Raw genomic sequence first — 20,060 nt, 5'->3', positions numbered from 1 at the left:
TATTGCAACTTAAATCTGCAAGAATACATTCATCTCCTTTTAGTAAACCCATATATGCCACATCGCCTGTGAAGTCATCTAAATTGCATTGTGTGTCATTTCTTAGTGTCTGTTCTAGCAGCATTTGGAGAGGACATCAATTCAAGTTCAAAGGGAGTGAACCATGAATCATGTCATTCTAATGCAGCCGGACTGTAATAAATGCTCTAACCTAGTAACCATGGATTATCGTCTTCTAAAAGGGCAAATTGTAAGGAAAATGTATAATTACATTTGAAATAATCTATTTTAAATGAATGCTTCCATTGCTTGTTACTTTGGAGATATTGCACCAGCATAGTTAGTATTCCATGTGAAAATGTATCAAAGTATCAAAATGAAACTTGTATAGTGATGCTGTTTTACATCCATAGACCCATAACACTGTGCCGTTGAACTGTATGTCAGCTTCCATAATCCCCTTATTTACCAAAAACTGGATTTTATGGTATCTGTATTTTTTACTTTTTATGGTAGAATATGTGATCAGGTGGGTGTGCGAGTTCAGAGTATCTAGATAGTGTGACCAGAAGCTTAGTGAATATTCTGTGGTATTATTAAGAATATGTGCATACATTGAGAAGATTTGATGCATTGTGCAGGATGTTGAGTGTTCTGAAAATGGAATTTCCAAAGTACATAAATGATCAACGTTTATAAGGATGTTTAAACATCTCCAGGAGATTTCAGTGAATGCTTTTTCTATATATAGCAAAGCCAATCCAAACATTCTGGAATATTTATTGCCCCCTTGTGCCATGTTGAACTACAGTGACGCTTATACACTCACTATAAGGTATTTTGGGCCGTGTACTATAAGAGTTTTTCTACAGGATATTCTGGACAACTGTAGGCACTCTTATACTACACATACTTCAGGATCTACAAAGAAATAACTAATACTGTGCTTTTAACATAAATTTGGTTACAACAACCCAATTAAATTCACAATATGAATGATTGATTCATGTTTTAGCATTCATTGATGTATTTTTTTATTTTTGTTTTTTTAATCCAGGACAATTCATTGCACAAGCTTAAGAAATTGTAAACATGTATTCAGTTTTGATGAATACAACAGTCAGAACAATGTGGTTGGCATGATGGCTCTAAATTTCAGCACAAGCTTACCTTAATAAAACAGCAACAAAACTGCAGCTATAAGAGTAATCTAATCACAATAACTTCACTGCTGCCTTTTTATTAGCATTGCTGAATAATCAGTTCTATAAGAATTATTACTTATTGCTTTAAGACAAAATAAACAAGAGTTTAATCTGACCGGCAACTTTTTCTTGCACATTTTCACGTATAAACATTTTAGGTTTCCGGAACCTATGTCATTTAATTTTGCATACAATCTAAAAGTTCCAAGGCTGTGTCAATAATACAAGTTTCTTGATCATAATAAAGTGTTATATGTCTACTACATACATTTTTTTGAGTTACATCAGCATGTTACATCTGTATTGTTACCCAAAACTGTGCTTACACTCATTGTGAACATTTTGATTTTTCATGAAATACCTAAATGGCTACAAAGAACAAATTAAGAATAAGATATAAGACGGACCCTATTTTTTAAACTATAGTGCCGTCGTTGGTGCTCTCATACGCTATCTTCAAGCCTTTGATGTTCTTTATGGAAACGCCCAGCTCAATGTAGCAAACCCGAGCACATGGACTGTCATTAATCACAGTTGCAAAGGCCTGTGGTCCACCATCACTGCATTATGACATCAGGCTCAATGTTGAAGAGCAAGTCGTCATTTCCTCTGCGCACTTCAAGAAGCAGCGGAGATTCGATAGTCAGGGCATCCTGCAAATCATTGGTTGTCAGCAAGGGGCGTCCATTCAGTTTTACAATGATATCCCCTTCTTGGATTCCCCCTCTGTCACAAATAAAAAATAAAAAATAAAAACATTTTAGCTCAGGTTAGTCAATAAGGCCAATATGACCGTCCAAGATCAGCAATTACCCTTCTCTCTCTGGGTTTTCAATAATGTGTTATTTGTAGCTTAGCAAATGTGTGTCTAATATTAAGATTTCAGAAAGTCTTTCTATGCGACTGGACACTTCCTAGAATAAAATGATTTCTCTGAATTGTCGGTCAGCTTTTTCTTCGTAGAGGTGTTCTCGTCTCACAGTTGGAGAGCCTGATGTGGGGAAAAATAGTTATCAACTACAGATCACCCTGTCAGCACATACCGCACACAGCCAAAGTCTGAAAATCTTAAAACTTGTTATTTGTAAGCGTACATACATAGCAGGTAGTGTGAAGTCCAAATCTGATCCTAAGAAATCAGTACAAATAATAACATAAAATCAGACTAAACACCAAATTCTCTGACTTGAATCATCCTTTCCTCAGTAGGAGCACAAAACCTAAAACAATTTGCACATTTATTTATGACAATATTAACTATTAAGTATTTGTACAATGCAGAATTAGTTTTAAATGCACATACTTCTGAGCCGGGGAGTTTGTCAAAACTTCAAGCACGTAGATGCCACTGCTGACCTCAGGGAAATCTGAATTCAGTTGCTTCAGTTCTTCAACCAAACTAAACAAAGAGGCAGATATAGAATCAGATTTGTGGACAGGAACTCTTTGGTTTCATTCACCGCCAAGCAGAGATTAATGAACATCAACGATTGTTTGCATTATTGAAATGTTACCTAGAAGGCTGTCAAAACTTCCAATGGTATGCATGAATACTATATTGATCTACACATTATGAGAGTGAGTACATTTCATATTAATCATTATAATGAATATTAGCAGTTCTCTGAGGACTGTTCTTGGAAGAGTGGATACAAACTTTTCATCTACTGAAACAAAACTATATAACTATCTAATCCACTGCTTTCTGTACATAGTTTCACACTTATTGTGTTTACAGCACATAATGTAACCTTGGTATTCAGTGAAGAACTACATAATCAGTAGGATGCAACGTATTATAAGTGAATTATTTTAAAAAACTCGTTACTTACACTGGAGTAATAGTTAGCATTCGTATCCCAATAAAACGTTTCTTCACTGCTTTAACCTCTGAAACATAAACATGTTTTGCATGCTCAGGTAAGTTAACAGCTGTGAGGGTCACAATAAATCACTATAAAAACAAAACAATCAAGTTCAATTAACAAAGAATCATTAAAAAGTTTTGTTAGAATATAAGAAATCCTACAATGAAGACAATCAATAATATCAGTTTCAGAAAAAAAGATCATCAAAATTATTAAATTGTTTAAATAAAGAGGAGGAGCTGTATATCTATCCCATGGATCATGTGTGTGCAAAATTATGTTGTTAGTGTAAATGTAAAATTTCAAAAATACATTTTCAGTGGTTTCACCAATGGAGCGGCTTGCATTTTGTATGCTGAATGCCTGCAATCCAAAAAGATTTTTAAAAAGAAGGGGAAAAGACCATGACGGCAGTCCAATGCATTTTAACATTGCTTTGTGATGGTTACTGCCAGTTTTCCTTAGTTTGTTAATAAAGAAGACGGCAGAAGAGTATAATCCAACATACACTCACCTAAAGGATTATGAGGAACACCATACTAATACTGTGTTTGACCCCCTTTCGCCTTCAGAACTGCCTTAATTCTACGTGGCATTGATTCAACAAGGTGCTGAAAGCATTCTTTAGAAATGTTGGCCCATATTGATAGGATAGCATCTTGCAGTTGATGGAGATTTGTGGGATGCACATCCAGGGCACGAAGCTCCCGTTCCACCACATCTCAAAGATGCTCTATTGGGTTGAGATCTGGTGACTGTGGGGGCCAGTTTAGTACAGTGAACTCATTGTCATGTTCAAGAAACCAATTTGAAATGATTCCACCTTTGTGACATGGTGCATTATCCTGCTGGAAGTAGCCATCAGAGGATGGGTACATGGTGGTCATAAAGGGATGGACATGGTCAGAAACAATGCTCAGGTAGGCCGTGGCATTTAAACGATGCCCAATTGGCACTAAGGGGCCTAAAGTGTGCCAAGAAAACATCCCCCACACCATTACACCACCACCACCAGCCTGCACAGTGGTAACAAGGCATGATGGATCCATGTTCTCATTCTGTTTACGCCAAATTCTGACTCTACCATCTGAATGTCTCAACAGAAATCGAGACTCATCAGACCAGGCAACATTTTTCCAGTCTTCAACTGTCCAATTTTGGTGAGCTTGTGCAAATTGTAGCCTCTTATTCCTATTTGTAGTGGAGATGAGTGGTACCTGGTGGGGTCTTCTGCTGTTGTAGCCCATCCGCCTCAAGGTTGTACGTGTTGTGGCTTCACAAATGCTTTGCTGCATACCTCGGTTGTAACGAGTGGTTATTTCAGTCAAAGTTGCTCTTCTATCAGCTTGAATCAGTCGGCCCATTCTCCTCTGACCTCTAGCATCAACAAGGCATTTTCGCCCACAGGACTGCCGCATACTGGATGTTTTTCCCTTTTCACACCATTCTTTGTAAACCCTAGAAATGGTTGTGCGTGAAAATCCCAGTAACTGAGCAGATTGTGAAATACTCAGACCGGCCCGTCTGGCACCAACAACCATGCCACGCTCAAAATTGCTTAAATCACCTTTCTTTCCCATTCAGACATTCAGTTTGGAGTTCAGGAGATTGTCTTGACCAGGACCACACCCCTAAATGCATTGAAGCAACTGCCATGTGATTGGTTGGTTAGATAATTGCATTAATGAGAAATTGAACAGGTGTTCCTAATAATCCTTTAGGTGAGTGTATATGTCATAAATATATGAAATATTCTATTAATGTATCAGCCTGGTCAGGGATTTGATGGTAAATATTAATAGTTTAAAGAAAACGGAAAGGATAAATGAATGACATGATATGTACAGTGTACATTGTTATTACCTAACATTACACCAGTTTAGAAAACATGCTTAAAATCACCTTTTGTTTACCTGTGGTACAATTAGCAACAGTAATTGTCGTATATGTAGTCAGATATATACTGCTTGTGTTCTTAATGACACAATTATAATATAATAGGATTTTAGAGTTGGTAAAATACAATATCTGCAAAATTACGTTTATCATTCCTTAAAATAATAATCTGAGATTTTCTCTTGATATTTCGTGTCATGTATTTATTTTAATAAGGTCCAAGGCCTGTTGACTACCTCATAAGGCGGAAACCAAACTTATGAAGTTATGTACATTGAACACGTTTGCTGTACTGTTTCCAAAGCAGTGTCTCACCTTTGCTCTGTTTGTCGTGGGATTCATTGAGGAAGCGAGTGATCCGATCAGAGGGAATCGCAAAGGAGATTCCGGCTGTGACCTTTAAGGTATTGATTCCGATCACTTCTCCATCCTTCGGCAAGAAAGTGAAAAAGGCAGGTTTAATTGATAGGGATGAAGCAGATCTTGTCATATTACACCCATGACATCATGATAATATGTTTATTTTTGAAAATAAATGTTTCCATTTTCATTTGTTTTAGTGATAAAATCTCAGAAAATGAATAATGTCCTTGCCAGCACAGTCAATAGTTTAACCCAACTGTAAAATCCTTGTTCAGTTCATAAAAGGCATCTCTCTGGCTGTGTCAGCTAAAATCTTCAAATAAATGCATCTCAGATTACAATACCAGATAATTGCACAGGATATGTTATCTTGCTTTATAAAGTAATGATTTGTACTCTGAATTGTCTCTTCTGACTTACTAAGTAATCAGAACTATAGTGCTATAGTTCATTTGTACTAGGATGTATTTTAACTGATTGTATTTACTCTGCTTTGTAATGTTTTGAAAATGTTTCTTGTGTAAACTGTGAGTAACCTGGGCTAAGGGCGTCTGCTAAGAAATAAATAATAAATATCAGTCTAGTTTAAGGCACGAAATGTCAATATTGTATTATTTAAATTGTGACCAGACACAGTCTATTGGCTATGCTTGTGTTTGTGTTTGTATTCTAGCAATAATCACCTGACTGCAGCTTGAAGGGTTCAAAGGTCAACCAGAGGAGCATGTGTCATTGTTCCAAATTGCATGAGGATATTAGGAATGTAATGCCAACAAACAGGTATGTTACCTTAACACAATGAAATGTCTAAACTATACATTACAGACCCCAGGCTCTTTAAGATGACATTGACTGTTTGCCAAGTTATGCTAAGTTGGTCTACATAAAAATGCATTTGATACAAAAATGACAATAGACTTTATTAAGGAATAGTATGCTAGTGTTATAGCACCAGAGTTATGGTAATTCAAAAGGTATGTTTAAATATTATAAATATACTTTCAAATTTCCACTGTTTCAACTAACCCAGTATTTGTAAGCCATCCTTAAATGATGGAGCAAACATGGGTGGTATAATGAAATGTATCGTGAGAAGCGATTACAATAGCTGAGAAAGGATAACGATCGCTTTGCTTGGATTGTGTACTACTTCATAATTATGCCAAGATAAGAAAATACTTTGATAATAATCCACACATGCTTCTTAAGAAACATAAAACTAACTAAACTGAACAAATGGTGTGAAAGTCAGAATTAAAACAAAGAAATCTGAAACAAATGTTATGCTTTTTAACCCATACTTGTCCGTAAGAACGACTGGGCTGAGTTCTGGCCATATTATCTAATTGTGTTACGAAAGTCTAAAATAATCCAGGTAACATTAAAGCATAGCAAAAAAATATGTTCTTACCAAGTTAACAAGAGGACCTCCTGAATTCCCGTACTGTCAAGTAAAACAAAAAATAGTTATAATTAAGAGGACCAAAACAATATCGGAACTATCCGTCTTTATCTTAAGTGTTTTCACAACAACAAAAAACAAGTTACAGGCAGGCACATTCATCTACATGTACTGCATAATGTTTACTAACAAATAGCTCACCAATAAAATATATATATTTATTATGTTGGTTCATCTTATATGGCTATCTGTTGATAAAATTATAATTTGTTTTTTAGAAGACATTTACACTGACAGGACATAGTACTATATACTCTTGGCATTGTGACAGAACAAAAAGTAATGATGTATTATAATGTATTTCCTTGAACTGATTTATATGTCAAGAGAAAAAAAAATGTTACAGGACACCTATTTAGTTATGCCAAAATAAGATCAACCTTTGAGCTATGCAATGTACAGCCTAAGGATGTCCCACAATCACTAATGCACTTTTAAAGGAAGGCAGAAAACATGTGGATCATTTGGAAGACATGACTACATCTGTGTGCTTTTTCTCTTACGTTGATAATTGCGTCTGTCTGAATGTAGTCCATGTCCGAGTCCCGGAGGCCCAGCTCCTTCCCGTCCCTCTGGGCGGTGCTGACAATCCCAGTAGTAACAGTGTTTTGCAAAGCGAAGGGACTTCCTATGGCCACAACAAATTCACCAGGTCTCAGGTCAGCGGAGTGGCCCAGTAACAAGATCGGCACTTTTTTCTGTCAATGAGAGGGATATCTGATTCAGCCGTAGTGTATAAAGACAGTGGAGGAGAGTGGAGTTGAATGTGATAAGTTGCCAACTGAATGCCAATATGTGCTGGTACTTGTGCAACACACAACATACACATCTAAATTTCCTTAAACCTTTCTGTATGCTACTAGTTTAAGTGGATTACACCACACAACCGTGAGAAAGGAAATTTTCAGCATAAGCAGGAGAAATGAAGGTGAACAAATTTAATGAGATCGTGATTGGATTAAGTTTTATTGAAGCTAAGTGATCATCCACATTTTTTTATGATGCCAGCTGGATCATGTTAAAACTTCTAAAAGAATTCTAATGACGCACTGATCCAAATAATGTGAACTCCCTTGTACTGTCTAGCCTCAACACAGTCCAAATAGACACATTTTTAGGCTTCCTGTGTATATGATGTTAAGCACTAGTGGCAATGCAAGCCAAGTGAACTCCCTATGCAGCTCTGCCAACTCCTGGCGGGGCAGCTAGCAGACACAATCTGTCTTCACGAAATCACATGCAAAGTGCTTTGGATCTCTAGTTGAGTAGCTTGTTAACAAATTGTTGGACAATTCCTGCACTGGATGAGAAATGCAAAACTCATAGACTAACAGCCTGGTAAAGTAATCAAAAGCTACAAAGGACTAAAGGTTGGTGCTTTTTTTATTTCATGACAAAAACAGGGACTATTTCAAACAGTGTAGGTGTGTTGGCTTATTGTATTGTGTCTGATCCTTATAGCCTGAAAAATAAAAAGCAGTGTGAAGTTACCATTGTAAACATTGAATTCAAGCATTCAATCGTGACATCAAGTGCATAACTGACACAAAATAAATCAAGGAAAGCAACCTTTCGCCACAAAGTCTTCTTCAGTGCTCTTATATGTTTTGATATTGTACAGGAAATATTTTCATGTGGCTTTTTTAAATAAGAATTATCTCAAGCAAATTTATCTCTAGCTAATTATTTTCTTAAATTTAACATTTGGGTATTTAGGGAAAAAACTCTTGACAACAACTAAAACATCAAACTTATTTTGCCCAACAATTATCTTTCTTCCTGTGTTTGTTTCCTGTGTTTTACATCATTTTCTTAATGGGATTCCTACACTTTTTTCTGAACAACTAATTTGATATTAAGGAACTCTCTCAGAACCAGTCAGTATAAGATCTATATAAACCAGCTTGTTTTGTTGTTTTAAATGTTACCTAGATCCAATATTAAACATGCATTTTAATGAAGCACATTGTGACTGGGATTTGTTTTAAAATATTAATATATTGTATTAATGTATTCATATTAATACTGAATTATATTTTTTTCACCCTAGACCCCTAGGGAGGTCAACCAGCTGCTCACACCTCATATCTGTACACAGTGTTCTCACGCAGAAAAGCAGGCCAGAATCCAACCTTTACTGGAAAAGGCAGGAAGCAATCACATCATCAGTGCCATCGACACACTTTGTTATGTTTACTACAAGAAAACACCCTGGTTACAAGCACAGTCAGTGGGGCAGAAAAACAACTAAAACTAGCTCAGGGGTATTTTTATTTATAAATAATAAAACTCCAATCATGAACAAAATGTGAGAGATTGGTTATGTTAAACATTAACTTAATTTAAATTAACTAACTACATTAATTAAATAATTAATTAATTCATAAATTATAATCTGGAACAAACTCCCCAGCGATGTGGTAGAAGCAGAAAATGTTAGAACATTCATGGATCACTTAGTTATTAATGGAAACCAAACTAGCATGATGGGTCGAGTGGCCTCCTCTCGATTTGTACACTTTCTTCATAAATACATTTATAAGCAGAGAGTGACACTAGGGCTTAGTCCAAATCAAGATGTTAACCTCCCCACAAATTACAAAGTACAAATATGTGTCCTATCACAGTTTAATTTACTGTTACTTTCTTCTAATTATAAATCAAAACAAGGTACAACTTTGAAATTTGTGAGTCATGGTTGGTTTGATTTGGTCGAGCTCTATAGGCCTCTGTGAGCTTCTCAGCTTTAGTTGAAGAAATTAGCTAATAATAATAATAATAATAATAATAATAATAATAATAATAACTTTATTTAACAGTCTAATTACCAAGTTTAATCACTTTTTAGTGTATTTTCTAAGAGGTGCTGTTTACCTGAGGATTGATCTTTATGGTTGCTATATCTGATTTCTTGTCAATGTCTTTGATAGTTGCCTCATATGTATCTCCATTTTGCAACTGGACCTTCAGCTGCTGTCGCACAGACACCGCAGTGGTGCTTGTCACAACATGGGCGTTGGTGACAATGAGTCCGGCCTCAGACATTATAAATCCTGAGCCACTGGACAAGGGCACATTGCGGCCGAAGAGAGGATGTCTGAAAGCAGAGAAGAGAAAGGGAAGTACAATAAAGATGTTTTTGTTTTCTGTCACAGGAAACTAGGCAAGACTGTTCAGATTAAATAAACAATCAAATCATAGTTCACACTTGACATTAATATTCCAGACATAAATCAAAGGAATGAGAAACATGGAGCAATGTGTTTATATATATTTATATAAATACCTTAAGAAGAGCTCTATGTGGACAACTGCAGGTGCAATCTTTTCCACAACGTCAGCAATGAAGTTAAACTTGTACCTTGGACTGTTGGGGTGTTGAGGACCTATACTAGCAGAAATAATTATTTATGTTAGTAAACAGATTAATCAATTTATAACTAATGTGAGTTCACAAACATTTAGTTTAGTTTATAGCTACTTTGCAGTTTCCTTTTCCAAATGAATGAATGCAAATGTAGTATCAAATTTGGAAACAGTGTTTGTATTGTACCGTAAGAGTTTTGCAATCATAGGAAAAGCATTTCTTCAAGAAACATTAACCAAAATAAAGTTATGCACTGTATGGAAAAAATAAGTAAAGGTGTAGAAGGATAATGAAGCAAGCTGTCAGTGTTTGGCCTTTCTGAATATGGTCTTAAACTATATATGCATAACAGCAGTTATGGGAGAAAAGTATTGATACTTTAATTAACACATTTAACCTCTCTGTCAAACTGCGTACCAGCTATTCTGTCATCTTTAAAAAATCCAGCTGACGTGAAAATGTCTTTCCTTACCCTTACAGATCTTGAAACACTTTTGGTTTTATTATGAAAGGGCGATTACACCCTGTTATTTTCGGCCTTCAGCATCATGAAACATGGGTTTTAATAACAGACTCTATACTGTATCCTTCAAACCACTTTTTCCTGTGAAATTCCTGGCACAGATGAAGTCATATTCATTCTCTGTAATTTGGTGGCTTGCTGGTAGTCGAAAGGCAGGTCTACATCCCCTCTCTAATCTGTCCTTGCCAGCACAGTCAATAGTTTAACCCAACTGTAAAATCCTTGTTCAGTTCATAAAAGGCATCTCTCTGGCTGTGTCAGCTAAAATCTTCAAATAAATGCATCTCAGATTACAATACCAGATAATTGCACAGGATATGTTATCTTGCTTTATAAAGTAATGATTTGTACTCTGAATTGTCTCTTCTGACTTACTAAGTAATCAGAACTATAGTGCTATAGTTCATTTGTACTAGGATGTATTTTAACTGATTGTATTTACTCTGCTTTGTAATGTTTTGAAAATGTTTCTTGTGTAAACTGTGAGTAACCTGGGCTAAGGGCGTCTGCCAAGAAATAAATAATAAATATCAGTCTAGTTTAAGGCACGAAATGTCAATATTGTATTATTTAAATTGTGACCAGACACAGTCTATTGGCTATGCTTGTGTTTGTGTTTGTATTCTAGCAATAATCACCTGACTGCAGCTTGAAGGGTTCAAAGGTCAACCAGAGCATGTGTCATTGTTCCAAATTGCATGAGGATATTAGGAATGTAATGCCAACAAACAGGTATGTTACCTTAACACAATGAAATGTCTAAACTATACATTACAGACCCCAGGCTCTTTAAGATGACATTGACTGTTTGCCAAGTTATGCTAAGTTGGTCTACATAAAAATGCATTTGATACAAAAATGACAATAGACTTTATTAAGGAATAGTATGCTAGTGTTATAGCACCAGAGTTATGGTAATTCAAAAGGTATGTTTAAATATTATAAATATACTTTCAAATTTCCACTGTTTCAACTAACCCAGTATTTGTAAGTCATCCTTAAATGATGGAGCAAACATGGGTGGTATAATGAAATGTATCGTGAGAAGCGATTACAATAGCTGAGAAAGGATAACGATCGCTTTGCTTGGATTGTGTACTACTTCATAATTATGCCAAGATAAGAAAATACTTTGATAATAATCCACACATGCTTCTTAAGAAACATAAAACTAACTAAACTGAACAAATGGTGTGAAAGTCAGAATTAAAACAAAGAAATCTGAATCTTGCCAGTCACAAAAAAATCTAAAACAAATGTTATGCTTTTGAACTCATACTTGTCCGTAAGAATGACTGGGCTGAGTTTTTACACTAACTAGTCATCCATCTCAAGCAAATGATCCAGACTGACACATTTTGACTTCCTAGTCACATGATCATGTGACCCTGGATTGAGGAAGATCAAAGGAATCAAGATCAAACTCAACCACAAAATATATGCCATTCTCTCCTTCAAGTGTTTCCTGTTTCCTGTTAATATTCCTGGGTAAGATGTATGCTTATCACGTTCTCTTTGATCAATTGATGAGCCACATATATCAATTTATATTACTATATAAAAATGTCAATTTCATGCACCAATATTTTACCAAGATCTTTGTTTTCAGCTTCAGAATTTGAATCATCATTTGGGGAGTTAAAATAAGCAAAGACACCATGATTATATATAATAATATATAACATACATTTATGAATTGTTGAATTGTTGGTAGTATAGGTTCTCTAAAACCAAAATAAATAGTATGAATGACATGTGTCATTTCTATTGATACAAACTTTAAAGCAGCACAGGTGAGTGGGACAGTATGGCAAGCCATTGGGACATTTAATCTATAATTGCTGATATCAAGAATACAATTGTTGATATCAACAATTGGCAGTTAATTCTTGATATCAGCAATTGTGTTCTTGATATCAGTAATTGTATTCTTGATATCAAAAATGCATACTAATTAACATTCGGTTAAGGATTAAATGTCACAACAGCTACCATGAATTGCTGATATTAGCAATTATATTCTTGATATCAGCAATTATGGATTAAATGTCACAACAGCTTGCCATAGGACAGTCATAATATATTCAGTAGTGGATGTGACTCTCCAATATAGCAACTAAAGCTGCTTTCAGCATCACATAATCACTGTCTGGATTTAAAGTCATCACCAGCAACTGGAGGACATGAAGAGGTAAAAGCCATCATGGAAAATGTGACAAGAGCTCTAACAGAAAGCGCCAGTGATAATCTTGCTGTTTTAGTGTAGCTGACCCACTGGGGTTACATTCCCCACCGGTGGTTACACTCATAGGTCGACTGCCATCCTCTGGGTGGCATGACTTAACCAGGAACTTCAAGCTTTCGCGTCAGAGTTCCCACAGGCTGGGAAAGGTGTGGCCTGAGAATAAATATGGTTGCATCGTGTCAGGCTTTTACAGAGCTTTAAAGATGGAGAGCCCCACAAAAAGTGTATTCATTTGTTTACAAGGCAGTAAATGGATGGATTTATAAATATGAGCCAACTTTGAAAGCAGTCCAATTAAAATTTTTCCAAAGTAATAATAACATCTTTGTCCAGCAGATGTATGCATGAACAGCATCTTCCAAAATAAGCTGCATTACACAAACTGTTCAATGGAGCAGGACCTGGTGTTAGACTGGATATTTACACACCTGCAACACATACTGTGCGAACTTTTTACAGAATGAATGGGCTTAGAGGATCACCACTTAGAGAGAGAGTCCCCGGCTGATATTAGCAGGAAGATGTGAGAACCTTCAAATTCTTAAGTATAAACTTTGAAATGTTATTTTATGTTATTGGTGTGGAATACCCTGGAATATCCAATACTTATGTGCACAGTGCTTCAGATTATATATATATATATGCAATGTCATGACTTGATTAACTAGTGAACAAATACTACCACAATATAGAAATTCGTTAAACAAGGGCAGAAACACAGACAATAGGTCTTTATGGTACATAGTTGACAAGTCTGATTCAAAGTTTAGGTTGCTGTCATGTTGAATTAAAGCACAGCAGTGTTATAAATGAGAGACACTTTCCTGAGGGAGGTCTGTTGGCGAGTGACTTACCTAATTCACACGGTCCTTTCTGCGCCTGGGTAACGGCGGGCAGTCCCTGCTGCAGAGCCTTCCTGCTCATCGCCTTCAGCTGGCACACATTGCCGTACGTCTTCCCGTCGCTGCCACACACTTTGTAGCCCAGTTTGCATTGGCAGACCCCCTTCGCCAGGCGCTTCCCAGCCGGGTGCTTGCACTCCAGCCCGTCCCCGCAGGGCAGGTCGTCCTTGCGGCCGCAGGGGTCTCCCTCGGCCCGGGCGCACACCAGGCAGCAGCTGCAGCGGTCCGGGACGTAGCCGCTGGGGCAGCCGGGGCTGGGGCAGCGGCTCACATCGCAGCGGGACGCGCACTTAGACCTGGGCTCGGCTGCGAGGCGCTGCTGCAGACACAGTAAAACTGCGGCAAATAGGAGCAGCTGCATCCTGGCTGTGAGACGGCAGTTGTACGGAGACAAGATTAGCTTGTAATGCAATGCGCTCAAATGGGGGGGAAAGACCAGTGCATTGGATGAGAAGCAAAGTCAGCCTTTGCTCACCGTTAATAACATCATCTTAACCTTGTGCCAAAAATGGTTAAATTCAAAAAAGACAAACGGCCACTGCTAGGGGAAATGTGCATCCCACCGCTGAAATAACGAAGGAGCTTCTGCACACAGAGGTAAAGCTCCTATTTGAAGGATTTCTGCATAAATTAGAAAAGAAGGAATTCAAAAGCTACCTGATCCGATAGGTACACTTGTGTTAGCCTTTGCATGTAAAGGAAGTTCATATTCACATGGTTTTACAGGCAAACACTGAAGTCCAGCAGCCCTGTGTGCATCCTCTCCCCACAGTCAGCCCTGCTCTGGTCTGAGTGTGCACTGCCTCCCTACACCCCTGCTGCAGCACTACCCTGTCCGGCCAGGCTGGCAAAGTCGGACCTAGTGCTCAAGAGCAAGAGGGTGGGGAAACTAGAGTGGTTCCCTGAAACGTTTTGCAAGACTTCATTTCAACATTAGCATCTATGTTTTTATATATTTACTATTTACTTCACCCAAGGCAATTTACTTTCACTACCTGACTGAACTTGAAGAAAAAAGTGACTTAATGGCAACAAGTGTCTCAGTTACCTTTCCACATAACTGTGAATGTCCCTCTCTCAGTAATGCATTGCTGTGTTTACATTGTTGTGCATAAAGTATTGAAATTGAACAGTAATCTCTGACTTCATTAAATGTGTTTTATGTTATGTTGTTGACAATGTCTGTGGCAAGCTGATGCTCTTTGTTTGGCCTGCGTCTGCCCCCATATTATTCTCATTCTTTCCTTGTCTGGAAGCGGATATGTAACAGGCCCTTTGTGTAATGGCTTGTAATTGCCTTCACAACAAATACATATGTGAGTTTAAAAACACTAGGTGAAAGTGCAGCCTTTGCTATGACATTGTTATTTACTGTAATGGTTCTTTTATTGTCCACTTAATTTACTAGGTTAATGTTTTCATTGTCGTTTCAGTCAGAAAAGTTTTTCATTGTCCATTTAGCAAAACTATGAGGAATGTTAAGTAATTCCCCCGAAGGTCTGAAGTTTAAATGTTTATTTTTAGACCCCTTTATGGTACATTAAGACTCTGGATAAATAGTTGCTGCAGATGTTATCTTAACCCCATTTTTTAGCACATTCTGTCTTCTGAATGCTTTGGAAAAGGCAAAATCATGACTAGTGAAAATGTGTGTTTGTTTCTTCAGTGAAGAGAGGCTTCTGGTAAATGGTATTTATTTTGTATAAGGGTGAACATGTTTATTTTTCAAATAAGATCCTCACTCAGCATCTGGGATAATAAGTGAAAAGCTTAGCAGAAATGGACTGTAGAAAAAGGCTTGTCATTCAGATGTGAGATACTTTTGGTTACAGTATCCTTTCTTGTAGGCTAAGGACCATTTAACACTAGGTATTAGCCCTTAATAAAATCGGGATTGTGAGATTAAACAAAACACATGACTCCATGGTAGAATTATTTCCTAGAAAAGATTTTCCATTACATAGAGTCGACACAATGTCACGTTCCATCTTTGCTTAAGTGGGGTATTTTTTAATAGTAAACACAGATATCTAAACTATCCTCTTGCAGAACTGACTAAACTTTACAATAAAATGTCCTGTTGCACATTGGGTTTATATTAAACAGGCCAAGTTTATACAATCTTGTGAAATGACCACTGTTAAATGTTGAAAGTGATAATGGCTCCAAATAGTGCCCTGATGAAGGCACTTTTTTGGCAATGTGGCCTTGGAATAAATCCAAGATTGCACCAGAGTGTGCAGCTCATTTCCTCATCTCCTGCCAAACACCTCTTTTCCACTGCCCACCTGACCTGAGAGGGATGGCATTCACAGGCCTGCTATTCATTTTTCAGCAAGCAGACATTGAATATTTGACCTCCAAACACATCTAAGTGCCCTTGTTTTTTTATCCTTGTTATTTTATTCTTGTTCTTGTTCTTGTTATTTTGTTCTTGTTGTTGTTGTTCTTGTTTTATTCTTGTTCTTATCATTTTATTAATGTTCTTGTTCTGGTTTTGGTTCTGGTTCTTGTTCTGGTACTGGTTTGGTCCAGTAAAAACCCAGTTAAATAAATGCATAATCAAATATAAAAAATAATGCTATAATTGCAACATGCTCTAGATAAGGGCCTCTGCTAAGAAATATTATTATAATTGTATATATAGTTATGGAAACAATCTGTGACCAGGGTGTGTTCTGTTAGGGGAAGTCTATCTATTGTCACAAATCTTAAGAGTTTTTATAGAGCATGTTTTATTAGATTTGGAGACAAACTGAACCAGAGAGGGAAATATCAACAAATCTAACCTTGTGAATGTTAATATTTTCTCTAGTTAGATACAGTTTCTTTATTTCTCCTATTTTGTACTGTCAGGTTTGTCTTAATATGTTGTAGTTTTCATAATGTATTTATGTGTGTATATACACTCACCTAAAGGATTATTAGGAACACCTGTTCAATTTCTCATTAATGCAATTATCTAACCAACCAATCACATGGCAGTTGCTTCAATGCATTTAGGGGTGTGGTCCTGGTCAAGACAATCTCCTGAACTCCAAACTGAATGTCTGAATGGGAAAGAAAGGTGATTTATGCAATTTTGAGCGTGGCATGGTTGTTGGTGCCAGACGGGCCGGTCTGAGTATTTCACAATCTGCTCAGTTACTGGGATTTTCACGCACAACCATTTCTAGGGTTTACAAAGAATGGTGTGAAAAGGGAAAAACATCCAGTATGCGGCAGTCCTGTGGGCGAAAATGCCTTGTTGATGCTAGAGGTCAGAGGAGAATGGGACGACTGATTCAAGCTGATAGAAGAGCAACTTTGACTGAAATAACCACTCGTTACAACCGAGGTATGCAGCAAAGCATTTGTGAAGCCACAACACGTACAACCTTGAGGCGGATGGGCTACAACAGCAGAAGACCCCACCGGGTACCACTCATCTCCACTACAAATAGGAAAAAGAGGCTACAATTTGCACAAGCTCACCAAAATTGGACAGTTGAAGACTGGAAAAATGTTGCCTGGTCTGATGAGTCTCGATTTCTGTTGAGACATTCAGATGGTAGAGTCAGAATTTGGCGTAAACAGAATGAGAACATGGATCCATCATGCCTTGTTACCACTGTGCAGGCTGGTGGTGGTGGTGTAATGGTGTGGGGGATGTTTTCTTGGCACACTTTAGGCCCCTTAGTGCCAATTGGGCATCGTTTAAATGCCACGGCCTACCTGAGCATTGTTTCTGACCATGTCCATCCCTTTATGACCACCATGTACCCATCCTCTGATGGCTACTTCCAGCAGGATAATGCACCATGTCACAAAGGTCGAATCATTTCAAATTGGTTTCTTGAACATGACAATGAGTTCACTGTACTAAACTGGCCCCCACAGTCACCAGATCTCAACCCAATAGAGCATCTTTGGGATGTGGTGGAACGGGAGCTTCGTGCCCTGGATGTGCATCCCACAAATCTCCATCAACTGCAAGATGCTATCCTATCAATATGGGCCAACATTTCTAAAGAATGCTTTCAGCACCTTGTTGAATCAATGCCACGTAGAATTAAGGCAGTTCTGAAGGCGAAAGGGGGTCAAACACAGTATTAGTATGGTGTTCCTAATAATCCTTTAGGTGAGTGTGTATATATATATATATATATATATATATATATATATATATATATATATAATCATTATTGTGTAAACTGTAAGTCACCCTGGATAAGGTGTCTGCCAATAAATACATACATAATAATTATTATTAATATTATTTCCCCACTGGTCATAGTAATTTTCGTACAATTTATAATTTTCTTTACTGGGAAAACACATCCAGCAGGACACATGCAATAATCCTACAGCATTTTGGGACCAGAATTCATAGAGATTCCTGACATTTCCTGCACAGCTCCTACAGGAATCCCAATAGGAAAGTCCTGCATGGCTCATTTCACAGGAAAAATAAATAATTCTTGAAGGAGACTAGTAGGATACTTGCAGAGCTAGGGAAAGATTTTTGCCCTGAAATAAGTAGTATTTCGTTACAGGCCTACTAAATTACCTCTGTGGGTAGAGAACATTTCTCCTTTACTTTATCCTTGTCTTTACAAATGGTCGATTTGTGTTACATTCTCTTTAAAACACAGTTCCAGGTGATTTATCTTTTTGTATACCCTGCTGGAGCTGTCAAATTAAATTCCACCTGACTCCTTGTTGAACAAAGGTCTACAAGGGATTGTTACTGGGCCAGGCATTTCATTTCACACCATTAAATTAAAGCCGGTGCTGGAAATTAGAGTGTTTTGTGCCGCTCTAAGGTCAGATACCAGTCTATATGACCTCATAATCCTATAGACAATGGCTAAGCCTTTGGGTATTGCTGCTTAGCACAAATCCCAGAGTTCGATAGCCATCTCTATCTCTATAACTGTCTGTGTTGGTACAGACTCAGCTTGCCAGTGGAGAACTGCATCCGCTGCGAGTAGTAATACAGACTGGATTCAAACAGGACATTATTTCATAATAAATTTCATCCCTGACTGTTGTCTTTTAGGCTCTGGATCACTGTGAGGTTAGTATTTTACAGGAGCTCTCCTGACTGGACACACGTGATTAATTGTAGTATTGTAACGCCGTCTGGTGGTGACTTTTATTAATGTCTTTTTAAATTATCTTAAAGCATTAAGAGATGGAATTAAAGTGGGTCATTTAAGCAAATAATTAGTTCAATTGTGTCATTAAGAGCTCAGGTGGAGCGAAAACCAGAAGAACCTCTGACCCTTGAAGACCACAGTTGTGCACCATGTCCAAAAACACATTACCAGCACTGTAACGCCTATCTGAAGCTTCACAAAGGTCATGAAAATAGTGTATGGAAATAAAAGAGGCGGTGATGCAGCTGTGAAAACACGCTTCAAATACTCCTAGCTGTGGGCTGAAATGTTAGGTCAGCTCAGAGGTCTACAACCCCACACCTGGAGGGCTATGGGTGGGGACTTCTGCTTGTCATTCCAGCTCAGCTGTGACCGATTAGACCAATTATCCTCTTTATTTGTGTTAGTTGACATGTTTTCCAAGTCTACTACTACTTTACTCATTGACCATTGACCATTTCAAGTTATCTAAACAAACTGCAGGATTATGGCTTTCCTGGACCTTGGCAGACACCAGCAGAGTCTCTCCAGAAGGCATCTTAGGTAATATAAACGGCATTTGACGAACATAAAATGAAGTAAATAAAAATCATATCATCAGGGTTAAGTTTTATTGCTAAAGCTATGTGTTGACATTAATAAAATGCCTTTCTTAATCTGTATGGTTTAAGGATAGCACTCCTTAATCTTTCAACACTGTACTTCTCCCTCATTTTTGGGATCTAGTACAGCTGCAGGTCAGAGGGTACAGTGCGTTACACTGACTCAGCATTGTGTGTCTGTGCATCCTTCAGAGCAGCTGGTCCCAATACAGCAGTGTTTAATTCAGCTCCAGACAAATGTAACAACAAACGTCTTCGTTTTTTTCTTCTCACAACATATACTTGAAGCATTCAATACATTATTTAAAAGTATCCATGTCGTATGCTATAATATGGTCTATATGGATAATCACCTATTCAAATGCATTCTACATTATCAACTGAAGTACATAAAAATACAAATATTTATGATACTAATTCTGGAGTTCTAAAAATGATTAATCAAAGTACAACACACCAGCGAAACTGTTTCAAAAGAAGTTGCGT

General features: G+C 37.4%; 1 protein-coding gene across 2 annotated transcripts; it reads right to left on the bottom strand.

Moving 5' to 3' along the window:
* Positions 1 to 1,009: 1,009 nt before the first annotated feature.
* LOC136766554 (serine protease HTRA3) lies at positions 1,010 to 14,698 on the bottom strand. 2 transcript variants are annotated; one of them, XM_066720087.1, is made up of 10 exons: positions 14,489 to 14,698; positions 13,784 to 14,197; positions 10,081 to 10,180; positions 9,669 to 9,891; positions 7,298 to 7,492; positions 6,744 to 6,776; positions 5,285 to 5,399; positions 3,038 to 3,095; positions 2,509 to 2,604; positions 1,010 to 1,931 (listed from the first exon to the last, which is right to left on the bottom strand). In XM_066720087.1, exons 2-10 carry the CDS (start codon positions 14,190 to 14,192, stop codon positions 1,763 to 1,765), a joined length of 1,398 nt encoding a protein of 465 aa, XP_066576184.1. In that variant the 5' UTR covers positions 14,193 to 14,197; positions 14,489 to 14,698; the 3' UTR covers positions 1,010 to 1,762. The 2 variants fall into 2 exon arrangements, with proteins under 2 accessions (XP_066576184.1, XP_066576183.1); XM_066720086.1 differs by having other exon boundaries at positions 13,784 to 14,698.
* Between the last annotated feature and the right edge of the window lie 5,362 nt (positions 14,699 to 20,060).

Source organism: Amia ocellicauda, chromosome 13 (genome assembly GCF_036373705.1).
Source record: "Amia ocellicauda isolate fAmiCal2 chromosome 13, fAmiCal2.hap1, whole genome shotgun sequence".
Taxonomy (NCBI): Eukaryota; Metazoa; Chordata; class Actinopteri; order Amiiformes; family Amiidae; genus Amia; species Amia ocellicauda.
The sequence above is the reverse complement of the archived record's forward strand: the minus strand, read 5'-3'. Positions and strand labels throughout refer to the sequence as shown.

Bases quoted from the DNA above. Each gene is read 5' to 3' on its own strand.
- LOC136766554 (XM_066720086.1), bottom strand. From the start codon at position 14,192: ATGCAGCTGCTCCTATTTGCCGCAGTTTTACTGTGTCTGCAGCAGCGC. The intron at 10,181-13,783 runs GTAAGTCACTCG...CTGCTAGTATAG, and splicing joins GAAAGGACCGTGTGAATTAG to GTCCTCAACACCCCAACAGT. The intron at 2,605-3,037 runs GTAAGTAACGAG...CTCTTTGTTTAG, and splicing joins ATGCTAACTATTACTCCAGT to TTTGGTTGAAGAACTGAAGC.